Below are 15,038 nucleotides of genomic sequence, written 5' to 3' on the forward strand. Positions count from 1 at the left end.
TAATAGAGCTGGTGCTAGTGGTAGCAGAGTGGATGCTTCCTGTATAGCGCCGGCTCCTGTCACAGGCAGAGTACATTTGGTATCAAGGAGGAGGGAGGGGAGAGGGGGAGGGACAGAGTAGGGGAGAGGAGGAGGAGGGGGGAGAGGAAGAGGAGGTAGAGGGAGGGGGGAGAAGGGGGAGGGAGAGGAGGAGGAGTGGGGGGAGGGGAAGGAGGAGGAGGAGGAGCCGTTGGGAGGAAAAGAAGTAGAGGAGATGAAGAGGGGGGAGGGAGGGGAGGAGGAGCATGGGGGAGGAAAAGGAGGAGAGGAGAGGAAGGGGGAGGAGAATGAGGAGGAGGGGGGAGGGGGAGGAGGAGGAGGAGGAGGGGGAGGAGGAGGGGGGGAGGGGGAGGAGGAGGGGGGGAGGGGGGAGGAGGGGTGAAGGAGGAGGGGGGCAGGGGGAGGCGTGGGGGGAGGAAGGAGGGAGGGGGAGGCGTGGGGGGAGGAAGGAGGGAGGGGGAGGAGGAGGAGGGGAGGAGGAGGGGAAAGGGGGAGGAGGAGCGGAAAGGGGTAGGAGGAGCGGAAAGGGGGAGGGGGTTGAGGGGTGGAGGAGGATGGGATAACATCACACATTTGAGGAGTCTGAGGACCGATAAGTCTTATATACACACACTATACAGTCAGTTATAGAATTTCTTTGTGTTCTTCACTGTTTACTCACTACCAGGGCTCTGCTGCCAATGGTTCGCTCTCTCAGTCTCCAGGCAGAAACCCTGCCTCGGCGGTGTCTCCAGTCCAGGCTCCAAGTCCTCCAACTGTGTCACACACACCTCCAGGTACTGACCCCGGAGCGCCACTGATCTGATCGTCATGTGACTCTGCTCTGCCGCTGGATAAAGGGGAGGGGAGGGGAGAAAGGCAGAGCAGAGCTGGCTTGCTGTACTTGTAACTGGTCTCTGCATGGATCATCATGGGAGAGACCAGGGACGGACGATCACCAAAGCTCTGGACTGGCACCTGAATGTCTCTAAAAGAGATAGACAGGTCACAGACTGTGACCTGTCTGTCACTGATCATAGAGGTGCAGGCCGCCTCTGTTCTGTCACTGTCAGATTTCAGGAGACTGTCAGGACTCGGGAGACCGTAATGGCAGGTCGCTTCCTCAGTGCTGCCGCGGCGCCTAAACACTCAGTGATGGTCCAGGGCGGCTGCACAACACAAGTGGAGGGAGTAGGGAAACCAGCGGCTGGGCGCCCTAGGTGGCAGTGCACCCTAGGCGGCTGCCTCATTTGCCTAGTGGTAGCGCCGGTCCTGTTCCTGCACCCACCAATCCCCAAACCCCTACACTCATAACATGTCTATTGCTATGAGAGAACTCATGCAGGCTTATTCCCAGGCCACGCTCTGTGTGTCCATTGACACGCAGAGTGTGGCTCAGAAAACCCCCCTCACTGGCTGTAATTGACAGCAGCAGGAGGCAATTGCTCTTGCTACAGCCTCTGAGCAAGTGAGGAAAAACAGAAGGAACAGTGATGCTGCTCTTGAGCACAATCCTGGATCGACACTGGTCTTCGTCAGGTATAAAGGGAGCTGGGGGAGGGGAAGATACATACAGGAGCTTTTGCACCTTAATGCAAAGGCTGCATTAAGGTACAAAACCTTCTGCCTTTAACCACTTTAAGGGTAATTTTTACAATTCAGTAACCCCTTTAAGACCTACCTCCACCATTTATGATGAGCTTAGGCATGTTCGGACTAGAATCTGAACCCACATGTGCAGCCTGTCTGGAAGCAGTCACCTGTTCAGGAATTCCCTGCCAGACAGCAGGCGGGGAATGCACCTGTGTACATGTGGCGGTGGGGCAGGGATTGCCCTGGCTACAGATTATTGGACCATACAGGTGACAGTTTCCTGGTGTGCTCACGTACGCAGGTTCTGATCCTAGTTTGAACATGCCCAAGTTCATCACTATCCACCAGCAATGGTTTCGACCATTTAGTGCATGTACTGTCCAGATGTCAACAGTTTTTGGGGCAGACTAGAAGTCAGATTGCTATGCATTTGCCAACACAGGCAACTGCAGGAAGAGGTTTCCTTTGTGAGAAATGTAATGGAACCAGGGTATATTTTTGCTACTACAAGAAGGAATATTAATCATGGGCGGTGGAAGGGGTTGTACAATCTTTGAAATACCTCTTTAAGCCCTCCATTTCTTTTCAACAAACCTGCCTTAAATGTAGGGTAAAGTTTAAAGATCAAATTAAAATATATGGTTTCACTGAAGTAAAGCTAATACTCAGCTTATCAAGGTAAGCCATTTCTTTGACTTTTGTTAGCCGGGTTAACCATCAACAATTACACAGGTAGCATCAGGCACATCAGATGCAGTAGCATCAGACACATGTACCTCAGAGCACAAAGGGTAACTCCACTTTCGTAAAAAAAATAAAAATACAAAAAATAATATAGCACATTCAATTGCTACACAAACCATGTTGCAATTTACAGTTATTCAAAATTATTATAAATGATCTTTCCTTTTTCAAATCTGCAGCTACTATAATTTTCTGTACAATTCAATGCAATATGGCAACCCACAGAATCGTAATTTCCTGAGGTCTGCACTAAGATACAAGTTGAATTTTAGGCATCCCCTGCAATAGGAATTTTAGTTTTGGAATTTTAGTTTGGTGAGATACATTGGTGCACAGTCATTGTCGAACAGGAAGAGGCCATCCCTAAACTGTTCCCACAAAGTTAGGAGTATGAAATTGTCCAAAATGTCTTGGTATGCTGACACCTTAAGAGTTCCATTCACTGGAACTAAGGGGCCAAGCCCAACCCCTGAAAAATAACCCCACACCATAATCCCCCCTCCACCAAATGATTTGGACAAGCTTCACAAAGCAAGGTCCATAAGGACATGGATGAGCGAGTTTGGGGTGGAGGAACTTGACTGGCCTGCACAGAGTCCTGACCTCAACTCGATAGAAAACCTTTGGGATGAATTAGAGCGGGGACTGCAAGCTCAGCCTTCTTTCAAACAAACATCAATGCCTGACCTCACAAATGCGCTTCTGGAAGAATGGTCAAACATTCCTGTAGACAAACCTTGTGGACAGCCTTCCCAGGAGAGTGGAATCTGTTATAGCTGCAAAGGGTGGGCCAACTTAATATTGAACCCTACGAACTAAGACTGAGATGCCAATAAAGTTTATGTGCGTGTAAAGACAGGTGTACCGGTACTTTTGACAATAAAGTGTACTCGCCAAAAGTTAAATTCTTCTAAAGAGATGCAAATTCTGCAGCTTTTTTCGTTGGAACACAGAGTGCACCAGCTGATAATGAACCAGCCCTTCTCAATCAGGATCAGTCTGCAAAGGACATTGTGAAACAAACAGCTATTTCTTCAGAGCAACAAAAGGTAAAAATCTGTTACTACGTTTGTAAAACTCCCTGTAATGTACATTGATCACCTAGAGGGGATTGTTTTTTTCCCAACAAAAGTGGAAAAAAAGCCCAGCACACTCAAATAGAAAACCTTCATATACAATATCCAATATCCACAGTTGATCCAGAGGAAGGCAAAAAAAAAAAAAAAACAATAAAGCATGATCCAATTTGCTCCAGCGGGGGAAAAAATAGATTTTTCTCTTACCTTAAATTTTTTTTCTCTGAGGTTCACTGACGGACAGACAGTTCCATGTCTTCGTAGACCCTTGGGCTTCTGCTGCTCTCTCTTCAGGAGTAGGACTAGGCAGAAACAATTTTGGCTGTGCCCCTGAGGCAGTCCCAGGTGGTATACCATCACTTCCTGCTCAGTTTGTAACAATCAGTGTCAGAAGAACAGAACCCAACAGAGGGGCAGGTGCTATGTCCATCAGTGAACCTCAGAGAAAAGGATTTTACAGTAAGACAAAAATCCAGTTTTCTCTTACTGTAAAAGCTCTGACAGACACAGCTCAATGTCTTCTTAGCACCCTTGGGATGTCCCAAAGCAGTATCTACATGAGGGGTGGGAAAAACACAGCAATACATATAATTCCCAACAAGGCTAAACATAGCCAACCAGGTAGAAATGGAGCCTCTGCAATCGCAGCCTGCAAAACTTTGCGGCCAAAAGCAGCATCCGAAGATGCAAGTACATCCACCCTATAAAACTTAGTGAATGTGTGTACAGATGACCACGTAGCCACCTTGCACACCTGAACCACTGATGCCTGATGACGGAATGCCCAGGAGGCACTAAGCACTACCCTTGTAGAATGCGTCTCGACAGGGAAAGCAGGAACCTGACCCAAAATAGAATAGGCCTGCACCACCGTCTACAGCACCGGGGGTGTACTGGCGCAAAAAAATCGAAGGATAACCATCAATAAAAACCTTCTATAAGAACCATACAAGACAAATGGAAAAACTATAAATGCATTGCACATATAGAGTCCATAAAGTCCATCAAAAAAAACAGCAGGTCTGTGAACACTTGAAGGCTGCTCTGCCACAAGTGAAGAAGATGAACTTGCAGAGAGCTATGGGAGAAAGACAGGCACCACTAAGTGTAATATGACTCGTGTTTATTGGAAATTCACCATATTACATACTCACAGACGTGTAAGTAGAAAACAGCAGAGGCCCGAGGAAGGAGCGCATGCTCCGACAACGCGTCGCCTGTTCACGTCATCACGCTCCACGCCCAAGCCGGAAGTACGCCGTCGGAATCCCCGACAGTGTCCCCAGGGTCCGGGATACGCCGTCCTATACCGGCTTCAACGGATCTCCACAGCGGACCAGTCGAATTCTTCTGTAGAGGCACCCGGACTTATCGCACTTCTTGGATGAATATCCACTGCTGTTTTCTACTTAAACGTCTGTGAGTATGTAATATGGTGAATTTCCAATAAACACGAGTCATATTACACTTAGAGTGGCGCCTGTCTTTCTCCCACTGCACCACCGTCTGCCTGATCCATCTGGAAATTGTCGCAGCAGATGCGGCCGGCCCCTTACGAGGTCCATCCGTAAGAACAAAGAATTGGATTTCCCAATCGACTCAGTCATCGCCAGGCACACCCAAATTGCCCTGACTACATTCAAAGAATGTAGAGAAATTTCTTTAGGATGTTTCCGCTTAGAACATAAGGACAGCAACACTATCTTCATTCAAATGAAACCCAGAGACAACCTTAGGAAGGAACGCCTAACAGGGTTGTAACACCACCTTGTCCCTGTGAACCACTCCCGAGCCAACTCCGACACCCTACGAGCAGAAGTAATAGCAACCAAAAAGGCCACCTTGTGCGATAGAGTAAAAAGGAAGTTCACAAAAGTTTTCAAAAGGAGGCTTTTGAAGTACCGACAGTACCAAATTTAGATCCCACAGGAGGTACCAGGGATCACCCTGGAGGAGCCAGATGGCGAACTTCCTGCACAAAAGTGTGAACCAATGACTTCACCACCAACGCTTTGGAAAAATATGGCTAGAGCAGAAAACTGGGCCTTGTTGGTGCCCAGAGCTAAACGTTGATCTACACATAGTTGTAGAAACACCAACAGGCGATACACAGAAAAGGAACGGGGAGAAACCCCCCCCCCCCCCCCGAGACTCACACCAAGTAATGTACGCCTTCCAAACTTGATGATAAACCTTCCTGGAAGTAGATTTCCTAGCCTTCAACAGCGTAGGAATCACTGACTCCGTCAGCCCGCTGTCCTTCAGCACCTGGCTTTCAATAGCCAGGCTGTTAAAGCTAGCAACTGTAAAGCAGGATGGAAGATTGGTCCCTGAGACAGAGGATCTTGCCTGAGAGGAAGTTTCCAAGGGACGTCTGCTACCAGCCTTACCAGGCCTGCGTACAAAGACCAGCGAGGCCAGTCTGGTGCCACCAGAATGACTGGAATCCCTTCTAACTCGATTCTGCGTAGCAGTCTCGACAGAAGTTGTATTGGAGGAAAAGCGTAAATCCGACTATACTGACCCCAAGGGGCCACCAGGGCATCTGCGGTGTCGGCCATAGGATCCTGAGGCCTTGACACAAACCTCTGCACCTTCCTGTTGAGACGGGAGGCCAAAAGGTTCACATCGGGGGTCCCCCACCGGAGGCACAGCTGATGAAACACCTCCGGGTGAAGAGACCATTCTCCCTGATCCAACATCTGCCGAATGAGATAGTCCGCTTGCCAATTCTCTCTACCCCCGGAATGTGCACAGCAGATAGGGCCGGAACATATAGTTCTGCCTACCCCAGGATGCCGACTACTTCCCAGGCAGCCAGGGTACTCCTTGTGCCCCTTTGATGATTCACATATGCCACTGCCATAGCAGATGATCCGTCAACTGAGACAAAGTCCGATCACACGAATCAACAGTATGTTGATCGGCAGACTGAACTCCTCTCAAGTCTAAACTCCTTGGACAGAGTATGCTCCTAAGACACCTCCCCACCCAGACAGACTGGCATCCGTGGAAATCACTTTCCAATACAGGGAAGAAGGAATTTTCCCAGGCGAAGCGCTGGAGAGCAGAGCCACCATATCAGAGACCCCCTCGTACCCCAACTCAACAGGATCAGATTGTCAAAACGACAGTGGATCCTTGTTCCATTTGGCCACAATCTCTCTTTGCAGAGGTCTGGTATGGAACTGAGTAAACGGAACTGCCTCAAAGGTGGAAAACATCAGACCCGGCACCTGCATGCAAGTCCTGAGCGACGACCCACGGTTTGACAACAGGAGTCAAATCACATCCTGCAACTTCAGAAGTTTCGTCTGTGGAAGAAGCACCCAGGCTGATGCTGAATCCAGCGTCAAACCAAGTAGTTCAGCTTGGTGGACAGAGTAAAAGCCGATTTCTGAAATTTCAATGTCCATTCGAACTCCTGTAGAGTTCGCACAGTAATGTCCAAGTCGACTCCTAGAACCGAAGAAGCAGATTGTCCAGGTAACCTAGTACCACGATCCCCTTCTGCCGAAGCAAAGCCAACACTGGGGCTAAAACCTGTGAACACCTGAGGAGCTGAAGCGAGACCAAAATGTAAGGCCACGAATGGGCTCCTCGCCCATGGCAAAAACGAAGAACACGCTGATTCCCGACATATATTGGAATATGAAGGTAAGCCCCCTTGAGATCGATAGAAGCCAGAAGATCCCCTTGATGAAGGAAACCCACTACCACACGGATGGACTCCAATTCGAAATTTCTGAACACGCACAAAGTGGTTCAGAGCCTTGAGGTCCAAGATTGGGCGAACCTTGCCTTCCTTCCTGGGAACGGTAAACAGATTTGATAAAAACCTTGAAAACGTTCCGACTCTGTTACCGGCACAATGACTCCTTGTGCTAACAGGTCCTGCACTGCCCCATATAGGCCCCGCAGATAATCGCGAGTCAGGCGTAAGTTGGAAGGAAAGAACCTTGCTGGAGGCAAGAACCGAAACTCGATCTTGTAACCGAACCAAATCAGTTTGTGGACCCATTTGTCCTAAATGAGCAAGATCCATGGATCCGGAAAAAGACGAAGATCTGCCCCCACCCCAGATGCGGGTGAGGGCGCCCCTTCAGGCTGCTTGAAGGCTTGTCTGCGGAACCAGACGCGCCCGCTTTGGACTTACCATTCCAGGGTCTCCTGGAGCCTCCTGCAAAGTTAAGGGTGGCTCTCAAGCCCTTTACCTGCAATCCAGATGTACGAAAGGGCCACTTGTGAGCCGAAAAGAAGGGACCCCTCTTACGGCGAGGTTCCTTGCCCTTAGCAGCCTGTGGAAGCAAAGTACTCTTGCCTTCGTAAGGCCCTTAATGATCTTTTCGAACAAACGGTCACCTACAAAGAGAAGATCAGTCAGTACCTTTTAAGAAGCCTGGTCGGCTGATCAGTACTTCAACCAGATCATGCGGCGAAGGATCCCTGCCGCCACAGAAACCCTGCCGGCCAGGGGGGCCGCATCCAGGGATGCATCACAAATATACTGTAACCCTTGTAACAACTGATCCACTAGGCCTGCCAGCTCAGAAGGATGTGGACTCCCCTCCAGATCCTTGCGCAAAACCTTAGCCCATTCCGTTAAGGTCTGGGATACCAAGGTGGTAACAAATACCGGACCAGCCATAGTGAAAAGGTACCGGACCGGTCCACAGGGTCCTTAAAAGACGGGGAATCTTCCACCGGCAAAAGTGTGGAAACCTGAGAGTCTACTGATGGGGGAACAGTCAGTTTCTTCAGAAGAGACTCCTAAAAGGAATATCTTCTAGCAAAATGCTTCAGTATTCCAACCATGCGTTTTGGGGAACCCCACTGACTAGTGACAATCTCGTCAAAATAGGCAGGAAAGGAAAAAACCTTATTCACCTTGGAAGATTTGGCAGTAGCTGAGTCCTCCAACATTAAAGCTACCCACACTGATTCAATCAGGGCATCCACCAGCGCTTTTTAATGCGCGGCTGCAGAGGAGGAGGACTCATCCTCACTATTAGAGCACTCAGCATGCGTGGATGCAGACCCAGTGGGCTGACTCTCGTCTGCGGCGGCCAAATCCACCTCAGAATCTGAGGAAGCAGAGGATACAGGTGAAGGTGGGGGACTCTTCTTGCCAAGTCTCCTTTGCATGGCCATATCTACTTTGGCTACTAGTGACTGCAGGGCTGCTGTCATGGCTGCCAGGCAAACTGAGACTCAGAAAGTCCCGCAGCTTCCAGGAGTGGATCAGGTGGTGAAACGAGCTCCCCAGGCTCCATGACCATAAAGGGTAAGTGGAACCGCTGCTCAGCAAAGAATTTTTTTTTTTTAATTTTAAAACGGGGGGCCCCTCCTCCCTGTGCACTGCTGTGGCAATACAAGAAGCAGTGTACCCCCAGCTTTGTATACAGCAAGGAAAGATAGTGTACCCCCAAAGACTCACCACCCGAGCTGGAAAGCACCAAAACAATCTGCCACACTGCTGGAAAGAAGAAGAGGAAACGCTGACCTGACACTAGAGGCTCCCACTGCCTCAGCACTGTCTCAGATGCCAGAAAAATGTCTGTCAATGCAAGTCTATAGGGAAACCAAAAACATGGCCTTTGAACTACAGACACATGGCCGCCGAACCGGGAATCACAGAGACCACAGAAAAATGGCGGTACCACGTGCTGCTGCAAGGGACCCTGGACCCGGCGGAAAAAATGTACAGACTCCTGGAGAGGTCCCTCTAGGGAAACCCCCCCCCCCCGCAGCACCCAGTTATGGACACCCCTAGCTCCTCCAGCCCAGCACCACGAAGCCTCCCTACCCAATTTCACCCATGCCACCAAACAGGGGTCGGGGGGGGACAGGGGAGGGAAACCAAATTTAAGGGGGAACCCTGCAAGGAGTAGGGGGAAGCACCAGGGGGAGGAAGGACACAGGGGGGCCCCAAATATTTACGCAGGAAAGAAGGGGGGACACTACTCACCATATCACGGTCACCAGGCAGGTGCCATTACCAGCAGTCCACTGCACTATCTTGGAATGGGGGTGCTGCGGCCCGAGGTACGCTGCGAATCTGGTCGTGACTGCTGTCTTGACCGGGGCTATGCAACCTCGTGAGGTGTTTCACTCGCCGGTCAGCCCCCGTCTAGTGGGGCTATATTGTGGCCAACTTAGCACGGAGCTAGTAGTTGGGTCGTGCTTGCAGGCCAGACTGGGAAGACTAAGGATCTAGAATATCCAGTGCTTTGCACAGTCCGGCTGTTGATTGTAGTTCGCAAAGGAACAAAAATAATAAAGAAAAAGTAAAAAAATTCAATTTAAATAGGAAAAAATGCCAGGACAGCAGATCCCAGCAGAGGGCCAGGTCCCTACTCCTGACTTGGCAGAAAAAGCTGGAGTCCTATAGCAGAAAGTGATGCAATACCCTCTGGGACTGCCCCAGGGGCGTAACCAAAAAGTTTTCCACCTAGTTCTACTCCTAGAGAGCAAGAGCATAAGCCCAATGGTCTGAAGACTTGAAGCTGTGTCTGTCAGTGAACGAAAGAAAGTTTTGTACTTGCTGTGCCCCCCCCAAACACTTAACCAAGTCCTACATCAATCCAGCTCTGTGCCCGGCTGCCGATCTTCTCTCCCCTTACCATGCTCTTACTATACTACACTCAGAGCAGCAGGAGCCATTGTCTCTCACTACACTACACTGTGAGCCATGCAGTGTGCCTTCATGGACGCACGCAGCCTGGCTTCTGGGGAGTGAGGCCACACATCTGCCCCTATAGCAAGCAGCTATCAAACTTTATGTGGATATGTCAGATTAACTCTGTTCTCCCCTCTACAAGTTAACGTAAGCAAACAGAGGTCACCCAGCAGTGTGAAAACATTTGGGGATTGTGGACTTCCTCTCCTCACACTACAGCTGACTCTTTTTTGTAACCTGTCTCATTCTAACCCAAAGTATACTTTGGTCTCTCTGCTTCCACTATGCGTGTACCCCAACAAGATGCTCCGTGCAAGAGATTCTGTACTCTTCACAGTTTTAACGCTTTGCCACTCACGTGGCTGCTTCAGGTCTTAAATGTATTTTGGTTCCTGTATTTGCCTTTGCCCTCTTTATGGAAGGGGGATATGGTTGTGTTTTCTACTTACTGTATCTCATGTAAACTCAACAAAATATTCTTAAAAAAAAAAAAAAAAAAACACATACCCGAATTTAAAATTTTGGGAATAATTGGGCATATAGGGATGGACGAGGGTTTGAGGAATGTGAGGCTGTTCTGTTTATGCACTTTGTTTTAGAATTGTAATAAATTTGACAATGCAGTGTGGTACTGCAAATAAGAAGCTCATAATTAAATTAGTTTTGCTACTGAGCAATTTACAGTAAAGTTGATGGCTTTGGATTTTTTTAAGAGTACAATTTCCTAAAGCTTTTGATCTGTTGTGGCTGCTACTTCCATTGGTAAATTCAGACCAATTACAGCTTGATAGAATCAGCCCAAATCACCCTATACTTCTGAGACTTGACCCATGTCAGTTCCCCCCAACAAAATGCAAAAGCCAATATTCAATACAGGTAACTTCATACTTTAAATGAAAAAGTGAATTTTTACAGACCTTCAAGTCTAAGCCAGATGTAAGCGCCAGTGACCTTGGTTATGGTAGCTACACAGATATCCTGGGGGTTGAAAGGATTGACTGCTTCTAGCTTCATCCTCTCTTGAAAGACATGATCACTCTGGGGCTGAGCAGATGAACAAAATGTCTAGGTGAAAATCTTGTGATAGTAGTCATATAGTCAATAAATAAAATATTGCTTTATCTGCTTTAACTTTGTTTTTATTATTTGTGACACCATATAAAAATGGATGATATATTTCACTGGCACTGTCAACTACTGGTGAAATCTTAATGTGGCACAACAGCAAATTACAGTGGGTATTTATCACGGTGTAGCAGTAAAATATTTTGCTCTGCTGTTGTCTACAGTTGGTGTAGGTGGGGGGAGGGGGCAGAAATTTAATTCTTTTAAGTAACCTCATTGCGCATGACACAACAAATCTTTTACGATTTCCATCCACCTGTTAACAATTAATTGGGGGATTTTACAATTTGCTTAGGCCCCAATGCATAGGATTCACTTTGCCGTTCAGTGTCTACTAAACTGCACTGACATTATATCTATGCTGCAATATATCATGATGCTACAATTATCCAACAGGGAATACAAGATGACCAGATTTAAGTCTTTTAAATTACAAGTCTTTCATTCATATTTATCAGATACTTATTTTTGGCTACAGGGCAGAGAAGAACATTCCCAAAAGTGTCTCAGGGCTAAACTAGAAGAATTAAACATGACGAGCAACCGAGCAACCAGCTATCCCTGGATGGACCAGTCTAACTAAGCTTATATAATGCATTTTACTTTTCAATGTAAGGTAATGCAACGGTTGCAGACACAGAAAAAAAAACCCACATTATTAGTGTAGCAAAAGAATTTCTTAGGTAACAAAGTTATATTAGGGACATAATACAACTGATCGCTAGAGGGCACCAGAGGGCATCCTTTCTAGTCTGAACAATGAAGAGAAAAAGGAAACTAAAATGCTTTTGAGTCAGTTTTATTTTAGGTCCTATTTTAAGCTTACATCTTCACATCTACCCCTTATGCAGCAGAGCAGATTTTACAGAAATGGGCTTATTGATTTGGAAACCATTTTTTTTTCAGTTTTTTAAGATACTGACCTGTATGTATATATATATATATATATATATATATATATATATATATTTACACACATACATGCATACATACATACATACATACATACAGTCAGGTCCAAAAAATATTGGGACATCGACACAATTCTAATCTTTTTGGCTCTATACACCACTACAATGGATTTGAAATGAAAAAAACAGATGTGCTTCAACTGCATACTTTCAGCTTTAATTTTAGGGTATTTACATCCAAATCAGGTGAACGGTGTAGGAATTACAACAGTTTGTATATATGCCTCCCATTTTTTAAGGGACCAAAAGTAATGGGACAGATTAACAATCATAAATCAAACTTTCACTTTTTAATACTTGGTTGCAAATCCTTTGCAGTCAATTACAGCCTGAAGTTTGGAACGCATAGACATCACCAGACGCGGGTCTTCAGTTCCTGCTTGTTCTTGGGGCATTTTCCCTTCATTTTTGTCTTCGGCAAGTGAAATGCATGCTCAATCAAATTCAGGTCAGGTGATTGACTTGGCCATTGCATAACATTCCACTTCTTTCCCTTAAATAACTCTTTGGTTGCTTTCGCCGTATGCTTCAGGTCATTGTTCATCTGCACTGTGAAGCACCGTCCAATGAGTTCTGAAGCATTTGGCTGAATATGAGAAGATAAGATTGCCCGAAACAATTCAGAATTCATCCTGCTGCTTTTTTCAGCAGTCACATCATCAATAAATACAAGAGAACCAGTTCGATTGGCAGCCATACATGCCCAGGCCATGACACTACCACCACCATGCTTCACTGATGAGGTTGTATGCTTTGGATCATGAGCAGCTCATTTCCTTCTCCATACTCTTTTCTTCCCATCACTCTGGTACAAGTTGATCTTGGTCTCATCTGTCCATAGGATGTTGTTCCAGAACTGTGAAGGCTTTTTTAGATGTTGTTTGGCAAATTCTAATCTGGCCTTCCTGTTTTTGAGGCTCACCAATGGTTTACATCTTGTGGTGAACCCTCTGTATTCACTCTGGTGAAGTCTTCTCTTGATTGTTGACTTTGACACACATACACCTACCTCCTGGAGAGTGTTCTTGATCTGGCCAACCGTTGTGAAGGGTGTTTTCTTCACCAGGGAAAGAATTCTTCGGTCATCCACCACAGTTGTTTTCCGTGGTCTTGCGGGTCTTTTGGTGTTGCTGAGCTCACCGGTGCGTTCTTTCTTTTTAAGGATGTTCCATACAGTAGATTTGGCCACACCTAATGTTTTTGCTATCTCTCTGATGGGTTTGTTTTGTTTTTTTGGCCTAATGATGGCTTGCTTCACTGATAGTGACAGCTCTTTGGATCTCATATTGAGAGTTGAAAACAGCAGATTCCAAATGCAAATAGCACACTTGAAATTAACTCTGGACCTTTTATCTGCTCCTTGTAAATGGTATAATGAGGGAATAACACACAGCTGGCCATGGAACAGCTGAGCAGCCAATTGTCCCATTACTTTTGGCCCCTTAAAAAGTGGGAGGCACATACACAAACTGTTGTAATTCCTACACCGTTCACCTGATTTGGATGTAAATACCCTAAAATTAAAGCTAAAAGTCTGCAGTTAAAGCAAATCTTATTTGTTTCATTTCAAATCCATTGTGGTGGTGTATAGAGCCAAAAAGATTAGAATTGTGTCGATGTCCCAATATTTATGGACCTGACTGTATATATATATATATATATATATACACATACATACATACACACACACACACAGTTCAGCATTACAGTGCACATACAGTACAGCTCTGTGTAAATGAGTACACTCCTTCTGAAGAGTAAGATTTTAATTAATGTCTCAATTAATACAAGAACAATTTCTAAAATTTTGACAAAACTGAATTTTATAGAACATTTGTTTAGCTCATTATATTACAAAATCTTCCATTTTATTCAAATTAGTTGATGCTAAAATGAATATACCCCACAATAAAAACTACTACATCTACTATTTTAAATGACCTCTATGATTTGTAACGACAGCACCAAGTCTTCTAGGCATGGAATGAACATGTTGGCGACATTTTGCAACATATATCTTTTTCCATTCTTCAGGAACAACCTCTTAGAGCCTGGATGCTGGATGGAGAGTGATGCTCAACTTATCTCTTCATAATTCCCCATAGGTGTTTGATTGGGTTCAGATCAGACCTACATGGCCACTGAATCACCTTCACCACCCTGTTCTTCCTCATTCATGACACGGTCAATGAAATGCAGCTCACCGACACCAGCAGCACACACACAGCTCCACAGGACAATGTCATCATCATGTTTCACTGTAGGCACCATGCATTTTTCTTTGTACTCCTCACCTTTGCAATGTCATACAGTTTTAAAGCCATTAGTTCCAAAAACAGTAGTGCCAGTAGTCTTCTTTTTCAGCATGGGCCCTGGCAAAATTCTAGGTGTTTGTTGGGCATGGGCTTTAGGAGAGGCTTCCATCGTGGACAACACCCATGCATGCCATTCCTCTGCAGTGTACGCCATATTGTGTCTTGGGAAACAATGACCCCAGTTTTGCTTTCTAATTCTTTAGCTAACCAGTGAATTTTTACATGGCGATTTTCTTCAACCCTTCTCATCAGAAGATGCTCCTGTAGAGGTGTTAACCTCTGTGGATGGCCTGGACGTCTCAGTGGGACGGTTGCAGTTTCATCTTTATAAATTTTTTGTATCACGATTGCTACAGTATTCGGACTGATAAGTAAAGCTTTGCTGATCTTGTAGCCTTCACCTTTCTTGTGTAAAGAAATGATTTGCTTTCTCAGGCCTTGTGACATTTCTCTTCCATGTGGTTCCATTGCTGACAGCAAGTAATGCCCTTTTATAATCAACTGTCTGCTGGACACC

General features: G+C 46.2%; 1 protein-coding gene across 1 annotated transcript in view; it reads right to left on the reverse strand.

Annotated features, from left to right (window-relative positions):
• The window catches only part of SFMBT1 (Scm like with four mbt domains 1), a 320,697-nt gene that overhangs the window by 99,520 nt on the left and 206,139 nt on the right, over positions 1-15,038 (reverse strand). The window contains exon 12 of the mRNA XM_082266048.1: positions 11,028-11,154. Coding sequence (XP_082122174.1) covers positions 11,028-11,154 — 127 coding nt within the window. The remainder of the gene's footprint in view (positions 1-11,027; positions 11,155-15,038) is intronic.

Source organism: Pelophylax lessonae (assembly GCF_965119305.1).
Source record: "Pelophylax lessonae genome assembly, chromosome: 8".
NCBI classification, from domain to species: Eukaryota; Metazoa; Chordata; class Amphibia; order Anura; family Ranidae; genus Pelophylax; species Pelophylax lessonae.